We start from the raw sequence: 23,191 nt of genomic DNA on the forward strand, positions 1-23,191 counted from the left end.
ACACCATTACTACAATTAAGCCTACATATACGAAGCATGATGATGGTTAGCGCAGCAGCTGGCGGCATCTTCTCTACAATTTTATGGGTTTACATTCATATAAATCATAGCACCGATCTATAGAATTAGTGGATGCATATGCATATTATGCATCAGGGACCCAAATTATCATCTTCATTATATAAATCCATATCTTGATCTTCAACTAGAAGCAAAGGATAGCTAGCTTAACTTTTATACACTATTATTGCATGCCCTCTTTTATTTGACCTCTCTGACCAACAAACGGCAAAATCATTCTTTTCAACAAAACACACACACACACACATATATATATATATGATTTTCTTTGTATGTACACGTGTGCGTGATCCATCTCAAACTTTGCAGATTATGTACTCTAGCTATAAATTTCTTCTCTTAATAATAATTAAAGTTTTGAGAACTTTGACCACAAACTAAATTGACCCGAAAACCCGCATACCATGGCTACAATCCTGCATCACTTAGCTTTAGCCAGCCTAGGGGATCTCATATCTTTAATCTATCCAACAATTATACATCCTCCTCATGATCAAAGCTAAACAAGAAGCTAGAGAATAATATATATATATATATATACAAATTTTCTTTTATGTTGACGTCGAGACGTTGTTATATCGTGTGAAAGTCATATATTTTCTACCAGTTCTGATCTCTTGGACCACAGGAGTCCAAGAAATTTGTGGTCACTTACCGTTGGATGTAAATTCAACGGTTCACTCACTCTTGCACTCATTTTAAAAAACTTTTTTCAACCATTGGATTAATATCCAACGGTGGGTGACCACAATCTCTTGGACTCCTGTGGTCCAAGAGATCGGGACTGTATTTTCTACAATATTTCCTTTCTGATTTCTTTCCTTTTTATAATGACATTTACACAATTATAACGTCTTGACGGTCGCGTATATATTTTCTTTAATATTTTTGAGTCAAAGTTTCACTGTGGCAACATTAATTGGACATATCTATCAAATTAATGTGCTGATGATGATGATGCATTATGGTTTAATGGAATTGTAACCTCTCTAGAAGTTGAAAAAGACTAATAGGTTGACCAACGCCAAGCCTTGAATCCCTGCACTGACCACGTACGTGCCCTGCAAAGTCATCTATCAATATATATCATCATATCATTGGAAAAGAAACCAAAAAAGGAGAAAATATATCTATAATCTATCTAAATTGCTAGCTGTTGGCCTAGATGCCTTTAATTACAATTTACAACACACACACACACTAATCAGATCAGATCAGACAGGAGGAGTAAGATGCAATCAAACGACTTATAGGCTCGTAGTAGCATGAACAACATGATCATGATGTGGTAAATAAAATATATATATATACATATACATGATATCTGTACAATAATATTGTCTGAATATCTACGTAAAAATTTTTATATATGTTTATATACACGATGATGATGTGGTCAAACCCTTAATTGCAAAGCATGATTATGATATTATAAAGTACATCTTACGTACATTATTATGACATATGTAACACACAAAGCAAAGCAAATCCATTTCGGATTTCAAAATCATGAGTTTAAAGAAATGCATATGGTTTTGACTTTTCAGAAGCACTCGCGATAGAAGTGAGAAGACAAACAATTATTTTTTTTTTCAACTTTTGGATATTGTGGATTGGAATATTGTATACAATATTAATATGTTTTTTTGTTTTTCAGTTTTTGATGATGACATGAGTTAATGTTAATTATGGGGTTCAACTTCAAAATCAAAGGCAGCATCGATTGGACAGCGATGTATGCTTAGGGCATACACAGAGTATACGTGTGCTTATAGCTGCAGCCTGCAGGCTCACAACTACCATTCAGAAGAGCTTTAAAATATAAACATATATATATATATATATATATTGGTATATAAGAAGGAGAACAGTGGGACCGGACAGACTGATTCTGCTACCTTCTTTCCTCCTACAGATCCTCACACACAGATTCAGAGATGCGAACCTTTTGAGTGAATGCATGTGAGAAGCAAGAGATTGCATGTCATGATTTTAACTGCATTGTTTTCATAGGCCCCAAAAATAAACAAAAAAGTTACTGCAACCTAGCTCTCAATATAATTAATATTGGTAGAACATTGGAGTTCTCCTATATATATATATATAAAAGAGGCTACTTTCATTAATTAATTTCTGCATTTGAGAAAGTGAATCAAGGGTATCTCAAACCCAAATGAGCAGGTACATACATACGTATGAGCATTTCAGGGTTTCTACAGGTTCATGAGTGTTGCGAGAGAGAGAGAGACGAAAGTATTGACCACTTAAGTGACCATCACCTCTCCTCTCTCGCTCTCTCTCTCTCTCTCTCTCTCTCTCTCTCTCTCTGAGTTTGCTTCATCTCTTGGTTTTCTTTTGTTGCTCTTTCCAATAATTACCAGAGCGTTTTAAGGCTTTCAATATCATCCACTTCTTCCAACCACCCTCTGCGCTGTGCTCATTGCTCTCTACTTCAGTCATAAATATCATCATTATATCCACACTCGTCCATCTACGCCTACTCTACTCTACAATTACTGACATACACAATTTTATTTTATTTTTTGTATTTATTAATTAACATATATTACTACTAATTTGAACGTGGTATATCTTGGCTTTTTTTTTAGGGTATAAACAATAGTTTAAACTACATAAGGTGAGGTTTCTCACACACACGTGACACACACTATATATATGTATATGTATACAGTATAAATACTTGTATATAGAAGTATATATATACATATGTATATATATTCCAAGTACACGTTCTTAAGGGAAGACAAGAAAAGGCATGCAGCAGAAGCGTATACCATCTTGGCAACAAAGTTAGAAATTTCAAGCATAGAATCTTCTAAAGTCCTTGTCAAGCTTACCCCAAAAGGTCCAAGCACCAGCAAAGCACATAGTGAAAATTATAACTTTCGAAAAAGAAAAGGCTCAATTTGATGAAAGATAAGCGTCCACACACACACACACACACATATATATATATAATGATTGTATAGAGATAGATATTGGAGGAGGTTATGATGGTTGTGGAAAACAGTTGCTAACGTTGGCTACATACAAAATAGTGGAGGTTGAAGCTCTTGTTGTTCATAAGTCTTTTTTCAAAGGCAATGCAAGTCCAAAAGAGCTTCTATCATCGCCATGGCCACACACACACCATGCTATTTTTAGAAATCAATGAAACCACCCTCGCGTGCACCTAAAGACAACCATACAAGAAAAAGTGCCTTTATTTTTATGTGGAACTGCTTTATTATATTATATATATTTTCTGAAAAGTTTCCAAAAAAGTAAGTTTTACGTTCGTCATATATTATATGGTGTAGATATTATGGTTTCTTACTATATATCTGTATAATATTATATCGACGAGACAAGAAACCTTACATAACATGGATTTTTCATGAAAGTCAAAAGTTAATTTGAGGGATGAAGTTGGTAACGTAAGAACAATCACATGATTCATATGTATGTGAAAGATTGTATGTTTTATGTGATATATAAGAAGGCCATGTAAAAAACATTAGCTAAAAGATTTGAATAAACTTAAAGAGTATGCTGGTTTCGTAGATTTGTTGACTTTGTGATACAATTAAAGGTCTGCATGTCTAAAGTTTAAAGACTGACATCGATCGAATCCATGTATTACCAGAAAACTTAAAGAGTATTTTGAAAATTGAACCTACATATAACAAGAGTATTGCAAGTCCAGTTAAGTAAGAACTGCCACAAGCATATACATAATGTCTTAAGAATAGAAAATAAAAAACTTCTAAGCAATTAGCAGTCAGATTTTAGCTGTTCTTACCTCTATGCAGCAGAGAAAAACTTAGTTGCAATGGAAAACAATTCTTACCTCTATGTAATAGGAAAAAAAAACTTAATTGCAATAGAGAATAAAAATTACCAAAGGCCGCAAAATAAAGTGCACAAATAATAGGTCTCTCACATTATATATTACCCAACTACATTATTATATGACACAAATTATTAATTTTTTAAAACTAAAATTTGCCAAAAATCTTATCAGAACGAACACATTAAATGTTATCCAAGCAAAACAAGAAAAAAAAACAATTAAAAAATTGAAGAAGAAGAAAAGAAAAAAAGAGAGGAGGAGGGGATATAAAGCCAATGAAGATAGAATAGAAGAAAGAGGCCGGCCCGGGCAAGGCTAGTCAAAGTCGTCTCCAGTGTGGTATACCGTATATGAATACAAGAGGAATTAATGGAGGATTAAAGGGACCGTTTCATGGGCATGAGAAAACCATGTGATCCAATTGCTCCTATAATTAAGACAGATTAAGACACCCACCCTAGCTATAAAAATCACAGAATTTATGTTTGGGCCCATTTTATCACAAATTATCCTCTGTTAATTACTTGCCAAGGCCAGCTGGATTTGACCAAAATATGGGCTCTCATAGGGGTATAAGTGTCTTTTCAATGTGCATGAGTACTTCTTCCCCCTAGTTAACAAAATTTATTAGGTTCCATGTTCATTATTTTATTAGTTCTTGTTCATTTCACTATCTCTCTCCCTCTCTTTCTCTCTCCTATTTAATCCATGCTGAAAAGCAGAGTCTTACTTCCCATCAAATACACACAACTAGGAAGAGTGAAGTAGCTAGTACAATATTTTTATCTTAGCCGCTCCTTCTTCTTCATGGTCATGGCCAAAACACAGATCCTAATAATCTTTGTTTTGCTTCTTATTGGGCTGTTTACTGGAAGCCATGGAATTGTAGTAGCAAATGAAGAAGAAGAAGCTGATAGGATTGTGGGCCTCCCTGGACAACCCAAGGTCTCTTTTCAGCAGTTTTCTGGATATGTCACTGTAAATCACCATGTTGGCAGAGCCCTCTTTTACTGGCTCACTGAGGCTGCTCATGATCCCTTGTCACAACCTCTTGTTGTTTGGCTCAATGGAGGTTAGCAACCACATTCTATCTTTGCTATTTATATACATGTCGTCCGCAAGATAATAACGTCTGGACGTCCACATAGGAGAATTTCTATGCAAAATCAGAATATTTGTGTTTGTTGGGTTTACATTGTTCTTGAAGGGGGTTTGAAAAGTTAATATTTACTCACTGTTATATTGCTTCAAGTGAAATGTATTTGCAGCATATTTACTCTTTTGGTAGGTTATCTATGCTTTAAATGTCCATGGACAGGGAATATGGTTGCCGACATGATGAGAAAATTATATGTGTGTATGTAGAAAATTTATGAACATGCTTAGTTACAGGTAAATACTGTTTATGCATTCTGGCATCCATGTACCCTTTTATTTTTCATTTAGTTTCAGTTTCTTCTTTTCTGTTCTGATTCTGAAGCAAAACCCAGGTCCCTTTAGGTGTGCCTTCAATTTTTATACACAGAACCGAACAAAAAGAAGGAAATTTGAAACAGGGAGAGCCCACCATCAGGGCCTACCCAATGCCAAGAAATGATGATCTAACTACCAATATTATATGTAAGCTAGAGATATTTAAAAGTACACAACTTTACTTCCAATAGCTCCAATAACAGATGAAGAGAAAAAAAAAGGAAACCCATAATTCTCTCTTTCTCCCTCTCTCTCCTCTCTCTCTGAAATTGAATTGCATGTAGCATACAGACAAAGGAGCCATTAATGCTTTGAGAGCAACCAAAAACAAACTTCAATTATTAGCCGTAGCCATTTGCACCAATTGTCAGTATCTACCATCCATGGCATCATTCATGACCAGTGGTTAAGTTTAGCAGAAGAAAAGCTGGAGAGCTAGGCATGCCTGGCATGGCTTAAAGACAAACCCCAATTGGCCCCATATACTTTTTTCAACTTTAAATTTCTATATTTTATTTTATTTTGTTTTAATATTGCAATATGTTTAATTAGGTCTAATTAAAATGTTTATTTTTTATCAGGCCCTGGTTGCTCCTCTGTGGCATATGGTGCATCGGAAGAGATAGGACCCTTTAGAATAAACAAGAGTGCTTCGGGGCTATACTTGAACAAGTTCTCATGGAACTCTCTGGCCAATCTCTTGTTCTTGGAAACCCCGGCTGGCGTCGGCTTCTCCTACAGCAACCGCTCCTCCGACCTCTTTGACACCGGTGACGGCCGCACCGGTAATTTATTCTTAATTAACCATTTACTTCTTACAGTCATTAATTAATTAATCACTAGTAGTTATTATTATACATTATTAATTTTTAAGCACGAGTGTTTTTTTTTTGAGAAAACTTTGAGGGTTAATTATTTTATTAGTCCTTGAATTTAGACTCGATTTGCATTTGAGTATCTCAATTTCCAAAATGGTTCCCATGGTCCTTTATTTTTAGTTTCGTTAGAACAAATAGTCATGCCGTCAATCTTGTTAGCTTTTCCGTTAAATGCAGGGGCAAAATGGTATTTTTGTATCAAAATAGATTAAAATATAAATAAAAAATTTTAAAAACTAAAAAAATTAAAATTAAACTCTCTCTCTCTCTCTCTATCTCCCCTCTATCCCGATTCCTACTCCCTCCAAACTTGAATTTTTTTTTTTTTGGTTTTTTTATTTGATTTTATTTTATTGTTATTTTAAAGATATGATTTTTTTATTCATTTTTTTTTTGTTTTAATATAAAAATACCATTTACCCATGCATTTAACAAAAAAAGTTAACAAAATTGACGGCAAGACCCTTTGTCCAAACGAAACTAAAGTTAAAAGACTACGGGAACCATTTTGGAAATTGAGGTACTCAAATGCAAATCGGGTCTAAATTCAGGGACTAATAAAACGATTAACCCAAACTTTAACGGAATGAGAGAAATTTTATTTAAAAAATGAAGAATTACAACGGAGGACAACATACCTGACCCGACTCAACAAATCACATGATAGAGTGCTTATGATTATTCATTGAGTACTACATATGCTGATCACGACTAGCTAACTGCCGTATTTATTGAATTAATGATTTTATGGTCCAAAGTCATGACAAGTGATTCAATTATTGCCTTGTTTTTGTTATTTGATACAAATTGCCTTGATTAATTAAGAAGATGACATAACATAATTTTGCCTGGTCATCATCAGTTTGACCCTTTGACTCGATATTAATATAAATTTAAAATACCATGGTTCATCTTTTTTTTTTTTTTTTTTGGCCTACAATTTAATTATGGGGGTGTTTTGATTCAGCAAGGGACTCTTTGCAATTCTTGATCCGATGGTTGGATCGATTCCCACGATACAAGGGCCGAGAAGTATATCTTACAGGCGAGAGCTATGCTGGCCATTATGTCCCTCAGCTTGCCAAAGCAATTTTGACCTACAATTCACAATCCAAGCACCCAATCAATCTTAAAGGAATAATGGTACTTATAAAATCATTTGAATGTGTTATATATATATATATACATGAAACGTTACTTTATGGTACAAGCTGCTATGATACATAATGGCCAGATACGAGTTTGTATCATATATTGTTTCATATTACCTTAATAGTGTAGCATCAAAGTAATTGACATAAAATGCAGGTGGGTAATGCAGTGACAGATAACTACTATGATAACCTAGGGACGGTGACATACTGGTGGAGCCATGCCATGATCTCTGATAGAACCTACCGGCAGCTGATCAACACGTGCGATTTTCGCAGGCAGAAGAACTCCGATGAATGCGAATCCTTGTATAGCTACGCCATGGATAAGGAGTTTGGAAACATAGACCAGTACAACATTTACGCACCCCCTTGCAACAACTCTGATGGAAGCACTTCTACAAGGCAGAGTAGCATGCGTCTGCCTCATCGACCGGTATACTAATAACTAGTACTTCGTTAAGTATCTTCAATTTGTACTTAAAAAAGAATGTAACCTTATTTTAATCAGTGTTTTACTTTTGGTTTTTAGATGTTCCGGCAACTATCTGGCTATGATCCTTGTACGGAGAAATATGCTGAAGTTTATTACAACAGGCCAGATGTGCAGAAAGCTCTCCATGCCAACATAACCAGAATTCCTTATAAGTGGACTGCTTGCAGGTGATCAATGCAAAACTCAACATTTTTATTTCTTGTTTTTGAGGTGGAGGGGGGGCTTAAGTATATCTTAGTTTAACAGATGATTTGTGTTATTTTATGATACGCATTGCAGTGAGGTTTTGAATCGAAATTGGAACGACACAGATGTATCGATTCTTCCTATTTACAGGGACATGATAGCTGCTGGTTTGAGGATTTGGATTTTCAGGTATAATTAACTTGTATAGATAATTAATGTTAATGTTAATGTTAATGTTAACAATCAAACTCTGTTCTCATGTGATATTTAATTCATGTTCATGATTTCTTGAACTGATACATATGTGCAGTGGAGATGTGGATTCAGTGGTGCCAGTTACAGCCACTAGGTACTCCCTTGCACAACTCAAATTAGCAACCAAAATTCCATGGTACCCCTGGTATACTAAAAAGCAGGTCCGTAAGATAAATCCCAATCCAATATATATATATAAACAATTTTTTCTTGAATTATTATTTTGCATTGTGAAAATGAATTTATGATATGTTGATTGTGAAGGTGGGAGGGTGGACAGAGGTGTATGAAGGGCTGACATTTGCAACAGTGAGAGGAGCAGGTCATGAAGTCCCACTTTTCAAGCCAAGAGAAGCTCTTCAGCTGTTCAAATCATTCATTCAAGGGAAGCCCCTTCCAAAGTCCTCATGATAACCGAAAACCAGAAAGAAAAGGAAAAAAAAAAAAGAAGAGAAATATAAAGACAGGAAAAGGAAAAAATTTCCTTGCCATTTTAATACCTGAGTCTTCTGAATTATTGTTATTGTCCTAACTAGACAAGAAAACGTGTTACTAGTGTTGAGAAACAAGTAGAGAGAGAGAGAGAGAGAGAGAGAGAGAGAGAGAGAGAGAGAGAGAGAGAGAGATTGATTGTGTTTTAGGATGTTAGCTAGGCAAATGGCCTGAGATGAAGAAAGTTTAGTTTGTAATTTGTGGGATAACCCATCATCTAGTTTGGCTTTCGCTAGACCTAGTGTAGAAACTCCCTTGGCCAGTGTTTTTTATTCAAGTGGGAAGTGATGATTGAAATGTTTTCATTTATTATTTTTAAAAGTTTTATTAAAAAGAGAAATGAGATATTGAGAGTGTCGATTTTTTTTTGTTGAGTCTCGGATTAAGTGCTCTATCACTGAAGCTATAAACTCTCGTTTGGTTGAATTTTTTATAACAAACTTACCCTTATAATTGGACAAACATGAGCTCATAAGTAATCTTATGCTAATTACTGACCCAAAGGCATATCTATTTGACCTAGTTTCTGTGAAAGGCAAACTTGATGAAGGGCCTTTTGCAACGACATATCAAGGCCCAGCGGAAAAGTAGTTACTTGTTGGAGCTTCTTTTTTATTTCTAAAACGTGTCTTTGGTGGAACAATATAAATTCATGAACTTGGAGGTTGACTTTGACCAACCATGATCCCATTGTCAGTTTGTTTTGGAGGAAAAAGTTATGAGAGGAAAATAACCTCTTCCAGAAAAACAATATTTAATAAATAAAAAAGTAAAAAAAGAAGAAGATATTTTGTTTGAGAAATAAAAAATTTCAATGAAGACGATGACAATGGTGAAAACGATAGGAAGTGAAGGTAACAATGGGGTGGAAGAGACAAAAGCAGCCAGGAATCAGGATAAGCTTTTTTTCTTTTTCCTCTTATCCAAAATGACTTCCAAAATAAGAATTTAGAAGTGATGGTTAAATTTTTGACACCTTTTCTCTTTTAATTTCCGTCTAAACTCTAAACAAATCAATTTGGTATTGAAGAATACTTAATATTTTAATATATCTAGTATTTATCTTAGTGATATTAAAAAATAAAATATTTAAACACATAACTTCAACTGTAAACGCTTTTAACCAAGCTACAAGCTCATTACTTAACATATTTTGAAAGGTGGACATACCTGGTTTTCTTCAAACACAAGAAGGTGTGTAATTTATGAAAATAAAATGGAAAAATGTGAAGGACGGTTGTAGTTATGAATATTGTACACATGAGGAGTGGAGAGAGAGACCACTATGGTAAGAGTAGCACAAAATTATACTTTAGCTTTTTGGAAAATAAAAATAAAAATTATATATGCAAGAGTGTTTTAAATAATACCATATATTACGTCACATATTCCGTTTTAAGATACTGAGTGTCAGTCCTGATATCTTGGATTACAGGGATTCAAGAGATTTGTGGTCACTCATCGTTGGATGTAAATTCAACGGTTCACTCACTCTTGTACTCCTTTTAAAAAACTTTTTTGAACCATTGAATTAATATCCAACGGTGCGTGACCACAATCTATTGGACTCTTGTAGTCCAAGAGATCGGAACTGTACGTAGTGTGTATATAATATAACTTCGTAAGCATCCTAGTCTGCATAACTAAGTTGGGCAGTAGACTCAAACCGAGGAGAAGGTCAAACCCGCGAGGCTAAATTATGCAAGAAAAGAAAAAGACCACAAAATTCAAAAATTAAAGTCCAGAAAAGTCTGCTTAAATTGAACCCCAGAGGCATAGCCGAGAAAGTTGGTTTCTTTTTCATGTCTAGCCCCTCATCATAAGTGTTCATTTTGACTGCTTTCACTGGCGGGTAGATCTTGCTTGAATTGAAGTCTGTTGTTTTCTTTGTTTCGAGATGGTATTTCTCCAGCTTCATTTGAACACTGTTCATGCGATTTATGAAGCAGAAAATTTGTCTGTGTTTGCGTTTTGATTTGGAGCTTCTGGGTCTCTTTGATCTCCTTTTTGTATGTGTTGCAACCTGCAAAAGTTTGAAGACTGCGAAGAGGTAGGCTTTTTTCTTTGTATTATTGCCTTGTGTAGTACATCTTTTCTATTCAACTTTGGGTTGCTTTGCTTTACCTAATTGTTTATAGTGATTGCCACTCATGACCAACTTTTAAAAAGATTGGGTTTTTTTTTTCTTCTTATTTGACAATAAAAAGATTGGCCTTTTGCTTCGTCATTGACAGGAATTTTCTTATCTCCTCGATCCTCTTTTGGGTTCCCACTTCATTTTAGCGACTATTCATAGGTGTTCTGTGTTGGGTCTTCGCCAGTTTTCAACATAAACTACTTCATTGGATAAAAAAGCATTGATTTTGGTTTGTGCCAGCAAGAGGGTATTGTTTACTTTTCTGATTTTTGGAAATTGCAGGTTTCGGTTCAATTGCCAAAGTATTTCAGTTCTTGCCGTTGATTTGAAAAGGTTTTTAGTTAGACTTGTTGGTCTCCATTTTTGCTCTGTTTCTTGTATGTCTATGGGGGATTGCAAGTCTATGCGTCCGGTCATGGAAGGAGAAGACGACTTAATTGCTGCAGCGAGAAACATAGCGAGGGCATTGGGATCAAAGAAGAACCTTACAGATGGTGAAAGGGAAATTTTGGCAAATCTTGGCACCCAATTGTCCACCATGATCTCACTCAGTGAGAAAAAGGGTGAGAAAAGTGGTGATATTGAAGATCGTCTTAATTCTATCCAGGAGAGGGTCATGAGTTGGGAGGCAGATCAGTCTATGATATGGAATTCAGGCCCAAATGAGTCTCTGGAGTATGTCAAAGCTGTGGAGGAGGCTCGAAGGTTTGTCGAAAGGTTAGAGGGTTTGCGTTTGAATAAAGATGATCAAGAGTATGAGGTGCTACAGAAAGCTTATGATGTTCTTCAAACAGCTATGGCTAGGCTGGAGGATGAGTTCAAATACATGCTTGTTCAGAACAGGCAACCCTTTGAACCTGAGCACATGTCTTTCCGTTCAAGTGAAGAGGATATTGTGGATGGCAGCTCAATAATCTCTTTTGGGGATGATTCATTTGAGGACTCACTTCAAAGAGATAGTGTTAGCAGAGCATCTGAGGAAGTCATCATTGATTTGGTTCATCCAGATGTAGTTCCTGAGCTCAGAGGCATAGCAAATTTGATGTTCAATTGCACTTATGATCAGGAATGTATCCAAGCTTATACTAGCATCCGAAGGGATGCCTTGGATGAGTGCCTCTCCATTCTTGAAGTCCAGAGACTGAGCATTGAGGACGTGCTGAAGATGGAGTGGGGTTGCTTGAATTCCAAAATCAGAAGATGGGTCTGGGTTATGAAGATCTTTGTGCGGGTTTATCTTCCTAGCGAGAGATGGCTCAGTGATCAGATTTTTGGGGAGCTTGGACCAGTTTATTTAGATTGTTTTGTTGAGGCATCAAAGCCTTCAATGCTGCAACTTATGAATTTTGGTGAAGCCATGTCTATTGGTCCCCACCAACCAGAAAAGTTGTTCCGCATTCTTGACATGTATGAGGTGCTAGTGGATCTTCTTCCTGATATAGATGGTTTATACGTGGATGAGGCTGGTTCTTCTGTAAGAATTGAGTGTCATGAGGTTCTGATGAGATTGGGTGATTCCGTGAAGGCAACATTTAGTGAATTCGAGAATGCCATTGCATCAAACACCTCGACTAACCCTGTTGCTGGAGGAGGAATACACCCTCTCACCAGATATGTGATGAACTACTTGAGGACTCTTACAGACTACGGCGAGACCCTTAATGTGCTCCTTGATGACTGCGATGAAGGTGATTCCATTTCACTGTCTCCTGATATGAGTCCCACCACAGAAGAGGAGAACAAAAGCACTGATACTTTGGGCAGAATTTCCCCAATGCTTCGCCACTACCGGTCACTTGTTTCAACTCTGGAGTGCAACCTTGAGGACAAGTCCAAATTATATAAGGATGCTTCCTTGCAACACATATTTTTGATGAACAATCTGCATTACATGGCTCAGAAGGTTAAGGGGGATGAACTGAGGCTCCTTTTTGGAGATGGGTGGATTAGGAAGTGCAATGGGAAATTTCAACAGCATGCAATGAACTACCAGAGAGCTAGTTGGAGTTCCATTCTTTCTTTGCTGAAAGAGGAGGGCATTCAAAATCCTGGTTCAAATTCCATCTCTAAAACCCTCCTTAAGGAAAGGCTCCGCAGCTTTTATCTTGCTTTCGAGGAGATTTACAAGAGCCAAACAACATGGTTGATTCCGGATCCTCAGCTTCGAGAAGATGTGCAAATCTCGACATCTCTGAATGTAGTCCAAGCTTACAGGACATTCGTGGGAAGACATTCCAACGACATAAGTGACAAGCTCATCAAGTACAGTGCTGATGATTTGCAGAATTACCTTTTGGATCTCTTTGAGGGATCCTCAAAATCATTACAGAATTCCAGCAGGAGGTGACACCAGAGTAGATAATACTGTCAATGTTTATTATTTATGACGGAGGGAAAGCGTTTATTTAACGTTCCCCTCTACTCATGTATGTTTTGATTGTTAAACAGGTTAGGATCCCCATTGAAATTGAAAGGGGTTCTCTCCCTCCGTAGTTTTGTGTGTAATGTAATATGATGAAGTAGGTTCATTTTTTGTGATCCCTGTAGTCCATGTGGTAACTGATATATGTATTGGATGCTAGCGGCAATTCATATGGAACTTTGTGTGTTTTAACTAAATCTGTTTCTCTTCTTCTTTTAAGTAATTGAGATGCATATATGTATTGGATGCTAGCGGCAATTCATATGGAACTTTATGTGTTTTAACTAAATCTGTTTCTCTTCTTCTTTTAAGTAATTGAGATGCATGTTTATAGACTCTCAAATTTGAGAGACTGATAAAGTCCACCAGGATAGCATGTAAGAAGATTTAGCGCCAAATAGTCAATATAATGTCAAAGACCCAGAACGCGGTTATGATATTTACCATGCAGAAAGTTGAGGCCAACAAGAAGAGGTCTGATTATTCAGCAGCAGAATTGTCAAAACAGAGTTGCAAGCAAGCATGTGGTCATAATGCATTGAGACTTCAAGGCAATGGAGCCTGCATGCATTTCATTTCATTTACTGTCCAGCTCAACCGGAATTTGGCAACTGATATTTTCATGTGGCCCCCCTGGAAAAGTGTGCTTTTGTTGGAAATGTCATCAATGTAAAGGTAGTGGTAGGAGATATTAATGGAGACACTGAATAGGGAGACGCCTTGTCTGTGATTTTGTGGCTGAGAAGAACCGCTTCAGAGCTATGGCTGAGTCAGGCCTGTCAAGCTCCCATACAAGTGGCCTTGAACAAGTATTGTGCACCTAGTAAAATCCACTGATTTCTTTTTTCTTGTTCAACTTCATTTATTTTCCAACAAGTAGATCAATTCTGCAATGATCCCTCCCATCATGAATTCAATTTTTCAGTGGGGTTTCTTTTAATGACATGTACCTTTTAATCGACAACTCAGCAGATTGAGTAAGCACAGTAATAGTATTAACTCATTTAATAAAGAAAAGGAGAATGCTACCAACTTTCTCTCTAACCTTCTTCTTTGAACCTTCTTCCTTTTCTTCATGACATGAGTCACTTTTCTTACACTTAAAACAATGTCATTCATGCATCACACAATATAATTTTTGTTTTTTAAATTTACTCTTATTAAATGTATTAACTTTTTTGTTTTAATTTACAAGCAGCTAGTCTTTTTATAATTCTTTTTTTACAACCACCTTGTTAAAAAATTAAATAAATAAAAAATGTCAATTTTTTTTAAATTTTAAAAAACGTCTTTTTTTTTTCTCTCTCTCTAGAGAAATGAAACTCCTATTTTCTCTTTGTTTCTATTGGTCATTGACAATGGCTATGTAAAGATCACATGTGCAGCTTCCGCCTTAGACAATTTTGACTGTTTTAGGGCAAAAGAATCAACCTTTGAACAAGGTTAAGTATCAATCAATAGCGGGCTAAATTCTTTCGTGTTTAAAAAACAAACGTTCTCTCTTGAAAAGAAAAACATATATTTTTTTTTCAAAAAAAACTGACGTGTTTTCTTATTTAAATTTTTTAACAAGGTTGTAAAATAGTTATTAAAAAAAGGATAAATGAAAGAGACAAAAAAGCCAATACATTTAATAAGGGTAAATTTGAAAAACAAAAAAGTATTTTGTATGATGCATTAATGACATTGTTTTAAATGTAAGGAAATTGACACATATTATGAGCAGAAGGGAGAAGGTCCAAAAGAGAAGGTTAGAAAGAAGATTGCTAACATTTCCCCTAAAAACAGCTTCAAGCCTTCAACTGGATAGAATTTCACAGAAATGGATTAAGTTAACGGGAAATACAAAAGCAAAGAAAATTCATCACGAACGCCTTGTGGATACATAATACACAACTTCGATCTTACTGATTCCTATATAACCTTTGGCAGTGAATATACCCGCAAGCTGACAATCTAATGAAACTAACCCTTAAACCAAAACACAGAAAAACTACTACGAATCTACATCTGTACTTGATACAACATAGCTCTTCCCTTCATTCTCTAGGAAAGAGCCCAATGACAGCCAAGAGCAACAGATCTTGAATTTCCGAAAACATAGAACAGCAAAAATCCACTGCACTGCCTTTAGCTTTCTCATGACACCAATATCCCACCACATGGAGCTGGATGAATCCATTCATTTGCATGTATTTAGAGAAATTCCGATCAGGAGCCATTAGTTTGTCGCGAACAATTGACCAGCTTATGCTAACTGAAAACTCATAACGCCCAGAAAGGCTTTCGAGCTGTCACTGCACCAGAATTGCTAGTGGGTAATTCTTCGTTAGTTTCCTCAGAGTCATCATCATCCTCACCATATTCCATCAGCTTGACCAAAGTATCTGAGATAGCCAAAATTCAGACATATTTATACTTTTTTTTTGTCAGACATTCATACATCATTGGTATAAAATCACAAACGAAATTATAGATATGGAAAGAGAACAAACAATATACCATTTTCCAACTCCCCACCCCCAAAAACACACATGCAAATAACCTTTCTAGTCTTCCCATAAAAATTAGCACACACCAGAAAGAGAAAAACAAGCAGAGCAGGTCTTCAAGCTTACCAGGGACATCATCAGATTTTGTTTTGGCCAGAACGTGTGCTGATGAGGTGAATTTTGGTGGAGGTGGCGGCATTGTTCTAGGTAGGGGTGGTGGCATTCCATTTGATGCTGGCTGGACCAATTTCTTTGGAGCTGGCATAGTTGATACATTTCTCACACCCAAATCTGCCAACAGTTCATTTCGCTTTGACATTTCCAGTTCCTGCATTCAGTTAGGGAGAAAAGAAACCAAAAGGAAAAACTAACAGCTCAATAACCATAAAATGGAGGTGTTATGTAATAAAGTTGATTAATAACCTAAAGATTAAATACTGATAATTGCAACTGCGAAAATTAATTTATCTAAACAAAAATCATATAGGAACAAAGGTACGACACTCTATAAAGGACATATTTAAGTTAGTAGAGACAATGGATTTCATATCATCAAGCACGTCTAGCATCTAGCATGTCTTTCAAGGATATGGCCAAGTTCATAAAGGTATAGAACAAATAGAAGGAAGTGTGAACTGCGTCTTATAATGACTAGTACACATAAACTTTTGCTTACAGCAGGAGCAATCATGGATCAAATTCCACTAGTAGCACCCACCAGCATGCACATCCAATTTTCTCACAAGCAAGAGGTTCAACCATCAATACCAAAGCTATTTTTATGTCGATACAACTACCATAAAGTATCAGTAGCTGAGATTTTGCATAACTCTTGACTCATTAAAACGATGGAGTGTTCAGGAGATGCACGTGAAGTTGGCATTGGTCGTGATAGTACCTCTTCTCTGGGAGTTTTGGCTGTGCATGCTGCTGGTGACAGCCCAATAAGGAAACACTAAGAAATGAAGAACTCCAACACCGGAATGATTTATCACAAACTGATAACCAACAGAAAACAAAATATATTATTGAAACTTGACCTAAGTATATAACATTAAACTAAACCACATGAAATCTAGGTTGCATGTGGAATATAGCGCCAAAGCCACAAGTGAACCCCAATGGCGCCTCCAAGATTGAAAACCCTGTGAAAAATACAAACCAGTGGCCCAATAGAGAGGTCCAGTATTGCCATGTTAGCCACATAGAAGGTCAGAGAAAATACCTGGAATAGCAAGCACTGCAAGTCAGTACAAGATTCAATTACATTACAGTGATGACAAAAGACCAATTCAAGGTAAAAATTGAACATTTAGCAACATCATCCATCTACCTAAATGATCATGTTGGTGCTGAAGAATACTCAACGTTTAGACTTAAAAGTATATATATATATATATATATATATATATATATATATATGCATGCAGAAAAAAAGGAAAAAAAAGGTATGGCCATATCTGGTATCTTAGTTGGTGGGAAGTTTACCCAAAGACAACAGTAATGTCAAGAAAATTACTCTCCCAAGTCCAAGCTATATGGACAGTTAACTAGCTAATCAAGCTATCTTAGCTTGACTTGGCATTTGCAAGGTCAACCGACACTTAGCAGTATTTGTGGTTATAACCCAAACATACTAACTGAACAATATATAAAAGATAGAACAATAATGCAGGACCAACTGGTCTTTGTGGATCAACAACCAGGGAGCATGCAATGGTACCTGATGGACTTTTGCAGTACCAATTGGTAACTCCTGAAACTTCCGCCTCTGTGACTGTGGAGATCGTTTCTCCTTCTCAGAACCAGAAGTGGAGTTAACATTCAACTTTGGTTCAGTGCTTGGCGCTGATGTTGTGGGAGCAACTGTAGAAGAGATAGGGGATGACTGTCTAAGGGCAAGAGCAACTTGTTGCAAAGGTGTGACTTGAGGATATATCCCACCGTATCCATTGTAGCTTGTTCCATTAGATAATAGAGGTACAGGTTGGGGATAACCACCAATGTTTGTGTGAGATTGCAGAGAGTTTAACAACCCTCCAGGTTGAGATATTGCCCCTTGAGAAAAGACAGTAGCGACCACAGGGGTTCCAACAGAGGAAACTGCCGGAGCTGGTGTAGCACCCACAGTTGGAGGCGACAAACTTGTAATTGTTTTTACCTCGCTTCCCGAACTCTGAACTCCAGCCAACAACTGATGCGGTGGTGGAACAGCACTATATACCTGCTGTGGGGGTGGAACAGCACTATAAACCTTAGATGATGAAACCCTATGACAGAAAATGGCAACAAGTTATCTACCATACCTAATTACAAGCTACAGCACAAACCATAAAAGCTAATGGAAACCAGATATTCATGCATTGAGCAGAACCCGCAGAATCCTAAACTCAAAGTTGCTGCCATTGCAGATTTAAATTCAACAAGTTGGGTGAAACAAATAGTTATTACCAAGGGCAGTTGAAACATGATTATGTCTAATTGATTAAATGATGAAAGGTTTGGGAACACAAGTAAATAACATGTTTCATTTCCCGAAATGAATGTAAAACCAAGAACAGAGAGAAAATCCCTCTTGTCATATTTTGCCAGAAGTTAGAACACTTCTAGCCATGCAATGCCTTAGAACAATTGAAAATCTAATTACCTGGAGACACCACACTCTACACTGACTGTATCCAAAAGATTTTCAGCCAGAAGTTTAGCATCTTCAAGACTTTTTGAATTATTACTTGACAAGAATAAATGCAATGGTAGCTGTCCTTCTGCAAGCGAAATAAGCGAAAATAGGTAACAATAGCCAACAAAATACCAGTACGCTGGAGTAAGAAGCTTGCAATAAGATCATACTGCATACAAAAGGTGATACCTTCGCCATTTACACTCTCAAGATTTCCTGAACCACGCCCTCTGAGTGACACAGTTGCTCCTGTTTCATTCATAATGTGATTTATATACTGGTCCTGCATGTACCAAACCAAACCACCACCAACACAAAAACAATTTCTCCCAATTGTATGGAGATGTCAGAGAAAGCTTCAAACATTAGAATCTCTTATCTTCATTATGTGCAAAATAAACTGCTTAAAAAGAAACAAATCAACCCTCTTACGAGCATAAAGATTATATATAGTAAGCGCATATGACAATTAAAGCAATGTCAACATGATATGATACAGATGAAATGAACACTGGCTAACATAGAGTTGTAGAACTCATAGGGAGGGGAAGGGGTGTGTGTGTGTGTGTGCGTGTGTCGCTACCTTGTACGTAAGACTTTGTGGAGGAAGAGAGGTTGAAAATTATTAACTTGACTACAAAGAACACTGCTAAATCCTAAATCCATAATTTCTTTTACTGATAAGGGAAAAAAACTAACTCACATTTGGCCCACGTATACGAGCAGCAATGCTCCATGACGGATCTGCGTCAAAGCCCAAATACACACAAGTGTTTGGTGCCTGAGTAACCAGATTCAATATGAGAATTTCTGCAATCAATTTTCCATACCATAAAAAAGTTGACATTTAATGGAATCATACCGTCAATCCGTTGCTCATAGTCGGATTCTGACCCTGTTTCAGCATTTCTTCAACCATGGCAGCAGCACGGTCAACTGCTAAAATCCGTTCTGCTGTCTCTTTTAACTGGAAAGCCATGATTATGAAGAAACCAAATCCAAATTCCTCCATGAATTTTTTTTATTAAAGATGGACACTTTGACAGACGGGGAACTTTTAGAAAAGGCAATATGGCCCACAGTTTACTACACTAATGATTGTTGTTGAACTATCTAATCTTGACAATTGACATCAATGAGATAAGTTTAAAATATCTTCCATATGATGATGATGATACATATTTTGAGAAAAAAACTATCTAACCATGGGTGGACAAAAGAAATTCTCACCAAATCTATTGCACACTTTCATTATCAAACATAAGACATCCATAACAGTCAGATTAACAGAGAAGATTTTCAATACAACTTATGCTCCAAATATAAAGCTAATTTACTTACATTAGCCCCTGCAGAAATATGAAGATATAATGGCTTTTCACCATCAGTTGATGCATTTGGTGGACGATACTTGCCCCTGTAAAGGCAATTTAGTATACGCATTACACACATGACGCATGAGCTCAAAAAGAAACAACCATAAATGCACCTAGTACTGCCATTGAAAGCCAACCAACCTTGTTATCACCACAGCACCAGTGCATCTTTGGATCTGCAAGTAATATACACCATCAATCTCAATCAAAAGAACCATCCATTACAAACTAAAAGTAAATTAAGTCACTATATTTTCTTTTGAAGAAAATAAAATACACCTCCTCCTGTGTTTGGCGTTTTGTCAGCTTATAACGAACAAGAGACTCTGCATCGTTGATAACAATTTCTCGTGCTATTAACTCATCTTGGATTTTTGGCTACAAATCATTGAGCAAAACAAACAAGAAATTTGAAACAAATCAGTTGCAACATAAACTGGAATACAAGAAAGAAAATAAAAAGTTGTGCATAAGTGGACCCTATATGAAAAACAATATCCCAAAATAATGAATTATGATTGGATGGTGGACGTTTCAATTTATGCAAGCTCCAAATCTTCATGTGCGCAATATAAACTAAGTGCAGCAAAATTCAAGCAAAATAGATCTTTTAAAGCTATGAAAAGTGAATAGCCAATACCCAAAGGGTAACTCACTTGAATTAATTTTTGGATGACCGTGGCAGTCTGTTGCGGTATCAGAGGTACCTGATACAACTGAGGGATGGTAGGACGACTAGCCTCAAGTGGATTCATCAGATGAGCACCAGTCACTGGAGTTACGCCAGGAACTGTAATCCCATCAAGCAATCCAGCATTTCCCAATGGGAAAGCCCCAGGCACTGCTAAACCAGCTGAAACCAAAGATGCTGCAGGTTGATCCCACTTTCTTTTCTTCCTGTAGAAAGTGCTAAAGGTTAGCAAATTTTGGTGGACCACATGATTTGAAATACAAATGAACAGTGGCATGCACAAGCTCAAGCTCGCCCTAATCACAATTCCCATAATTAGATATCTTAAACTAAATACTAAAACTAAACGATCCTCACTAACTTTTTCTTGGGCAATCAAGATCATGGTTCAGACAACACTACTGGCCGCAGAACTTTAACAGTAAGCCAAGTCCTCATGTCCAAACAATTTCAAGTAATGAACGTCAGTTTATTTCCTTCCATCTTTAAACATCCAATTCAAACACTGTTTAACAAAAGGGGGTTACATTTCAACCCTCATCCCCACCAACGTCTGGCAAATTGGAAAGAAATTGATAGTCGAACTATCGTGATGCAGAGCTCACACCAAGCAATACCAAAATTGCAAATATGTAAAAACTCCCAAGAAAAAGAAGAAACCCCCTGAAACACCCTTCCCATGCATCCAGCATAAGAGCAAACAACCACAACCCTCAACCATGTTATTACAGTCGTTAAACAAAAACACAGTGAATTAAATTTTGAAACATAAGAAGAAAATCCAGTGAAAAAATTACAAGGTCGTAATTGAAAGATATGAAATTTAAATGGGTCAAATGAATTAGGGTTTTAGTCGAATGAGAGGGACGCTACCTTTGCCTTGTTTGTGAGGCATCATTGGGCACATCCGAGAGAACCCTAGCGCCACTATCTTCTGTCATCGCTGATTTATGTTCACCTTTTTTTCGCAGAGAGATTACCCAATATCAATCTTGGTTCTTTTTTCTGTTTTTGTTTTGATTTCTTGGTTTTGTTTAGTTTCTAGAATTTTTTGTTTCTTTTCTTTTTCGTCTCTTTTTCATAAAATCTGACCTCAAGTATTTTATATTCAACGTCATAGTGTGAAGCCAAGGCCCAACGGCACATAAAGGTCCTGAAACAAGGCCCAATAAAATAGACAATAAACTTAGCCCAGAACTCTTTACGGTTCGGGTCTTCCTCCTCTTATATTATATTAAAAATACTTTAAATTATCGCTTGTATCAAAAAATTATGATTTCAGTGCTCATTTGGTATGTCGGACTGTACTGACTAATTTTCGTAGAATAGTATTAATCTATTCCGGAGAGTACTGACTATTTATCGATAATATTATAAGGCGTTTGGTACTGTTCCGGATAAATAATCTGACTAAGTTATACTGTGTTTGGTGATGTTTCGGATAACATCAGATCAGACTATTTATAAATAAAAAAATAAAAAAATAATCTTTGATAATTTTAATGGAAATTGAGATTCAAATGACACAAATTTTTCTTTTGGTAAGATTCATATGACAAGATTTGTTTTTCAATTGTTTTTGTCAAGATTTTTTATTTTCATATAACCCATTATCATAATTGTAGTATCTCATAAAAATTCCAACATACTCGCATACGTTAATAAAAATAGTACCAAATAATGTATAATTCAAAGTGATCACATATTAAGGTGATAAGAGCAAAAGAGAAAGTTGTTCATAAACCAAACTACATCAAAGAGTGAATCACAACTCCCTCGCCCCAAGTAAGAGAAGAACGAATGCTTTTCTCATAGCACCATCCAATGTCAGGAATGTTTTTTCATCACTTGCTTTCTCCAAAATTAGCCGTAGTACCATAATTTGGTCATTAATAGACAAGTCTATCTTAGAATTCAGGTTCATACAATTTTAATTTTGTAATTTTGCTCTCCTAGATGTTAGGTATGTATGTATTCAACTAAACTACCAACACTAGCACAGTTGTTTATTTTTGGACGAAAACTGGCAATACTCTGTTTAATACCAACAATCTAAATATTCCCACAATGTCGAATCACTATATCACATACAAAGAAAACATTCGATTAAAAAAAATGCCAAAAAAGAAAAATTCATAACCTAATTTCCACTAACAATTTGAAATATATAAAGCATATTGGAGAGAGTATGAAAAAGAGAGAGAGTGAGAGATGGATACCTGGAGAAGAGTGAAGAAAATAACATGTGGAGAAAATAGTAGAGAACAACCCTAGGGAGAAGATGAAAAGAGTGTTTGATTTTTTTTTGTAGAACGCGTGTTCTTTTTCCCTAGCCGTATAATTAAGCGTGTATTATCTAAACGGGGGTGTGTGGGTTGTATTAGTTAATCAGGTAAGGAGAGTATTAAAAGCCCAACCCGTATAAAATAGTCGGGTAATTAAATAATACAAGTTGACACCAAACACCTGACATAGATTATTTACTCCTATCCAGAGTCTAATACGGTGTACCAAACAAGCCCTCAGTG

General features: G+C 36.2%; 3 protein-coding genes across 4 annotated transcripts; 2 read left to right on the forward strand and 1 right to left on the reverse strand.

Moving 5' to 3' along the window:
• LOC18783840 (serine carboxypeptidase-like 25) lies at positions 4,608–9,210 on the forward strand. Its single transcript, XM_007216205.2, has 8 exons — positions 4,608–5,006; positions 5,989–6,192; positions 7,253–7,428; positions 7,594–7,872; positions 7,969–8,099; positions 8,212–8,307; positions 8,429–8,534; positions 8,638–9,210. The coding sequence occupies exons 1-8, from the start codon at positions 4,742–4,744 to the stop codon at positions 8,782–8,784; spliced, it is 1,404 nt and encodes a 467-aa protein (XP_007216267.1). The 5' UTR covers positions 4,608–4,741; the 3' UTR covers positions 8,785–9,210.
• On the forward strand, positions 10,526–13,621 carry LOC18783747 (exocyst complex component EXO70B1). 2 transcript variants are annotated; one of them, XM_020559757.1, is made up of 2 exons: positions 10,526–10,915; positions 11,100–13,621. In XM_020559757.1, the coding sequence occupies exon 2, from the start codon at positions 11,382–11,384 to the stop codon at positions 13,347–13,349; it is 1,968 nt and encodes a 655-aa protein (XP_020415346.1). In that variant the 5' UTR covers positions 10,526–10,915; positions 11,100–11,381; the 3' UTR covers positions 13,350–13,621. The 2 variants fall into 2 exon arrangements, with proteins under 2 accessions (XP_020415346.1, XP_007217106.2); XM_007217044.2 differs by having other exon boundaries at positions 11,285–13,621.
• Positions 15,197–21,773, reverse strand: LOC18783746 (protein RIK). Its single transcript, XM_020559202.1, has 12 exons — positions 21,537–21,773; positions 20,629–20,869; positions 20,252–20,350; positions 20,114–20,148; positions 19,938–20,013; positions 19,459–19,563; positions 19,300–19,377; positions 18,786–18,879; positions 18,564–18,681; positions 17,640–18,186; positions 16,043–16,244; positions 15,197–15,811 (listed from the first exon to the last, which is right to left on the reverse strand). Exons 1-12 carry the CDS (start codon positions 21,602–21,604, stop codon positions 15,690–15,692), a joined length of 1,785 nt encoding a protein of 594 aa, XP_020414791.1. The 5' UTR covers positions 21,605–21,773; the 3' UTR covers positions 15,197–15,689.

The sequence above is a fragment of the Prunus persica genome, chromosome G3 (assembly GCF_000346465.2).
Source record: "Prunus persica cultivar Lovell chromosome G3, Prunus_persica_NCBIv2, whole genome shotgun sequence".
In the NCBI taxonomy this organism is placed as follows: domain Eukaryota; kingdom Viridiplantae; phylum Streptophyta; class Magnoliopsida; order Rosales; family Rosaceae; genus Prunus; species Prunus persica.

What these genes read in the sequence shown, in the direction of transcription:
- LOC18783840 (XM_007216205.2), top strand. Translation starts at nt 4,742, where the DNA reads ATGGTCATGGCCAAAACACAGATCCTAATAATCTTTGTTTTGCTTCTT. An exon ending in TGTTGTTTGGCTCAATGGAG is followed by an intron (nt 5,007 to 5,988) that starts GTTAGCAACCAC and finishes ATTTTTTATCAG; the next exon opens with GCCCTGGTTGCTCCTCTGTG. An exon ending in TATAAGTGGACTGCTTGCAG is followed by an intron (nt 8,100 to 8,211) that starts GTGATCAATGCA and finishes TACGCATTGCAG; the next exon opens with TGAGGTTTTGAATCGAAATT.
- LOC18783747 (XM_007217044.2), top strand. Translation starts at nt 10,797, where the DNA reads ATGCGATTTATGAAGCAGAAAATTTGTCTGTGTTTGCGTTTTGATTTG. An exon ending in AGTTTGAAGACTGCGAAGAG is followed by an intron (nt 10,916 to 11,284) that starts GTAGGCTTTTTT and finishes TGGAAATTGCAG; the next exon opens with GTTTCGGTTCAATTGCCAAA.
- LOC18783746 (XM_020559202.1), bottom strand. Translation starts at nt 21,604, where the DNA reads ATGACAGAAGATAGTGGCGCTAGGGTTCTCTCGGATGTGCCCAATGAT. An exon ending in TCATCCAAAAATTAATTCAA is followed by an intron (nt 20,351 to 20,628) that starts GTGAGTTACCCT and finishes AATGATTTGTAG; the next exon opens with CCAAAAATCCAAGATGAGTT. An exon ending in AACGCCAAACACAGGAGGAG is followed by an intron (nt 20,149 to 20,251) that starts GTGTATTTTATT and finishes TATTACTTGCAG; the next exon opens with ATCCAAAGATGCACTGGTGC.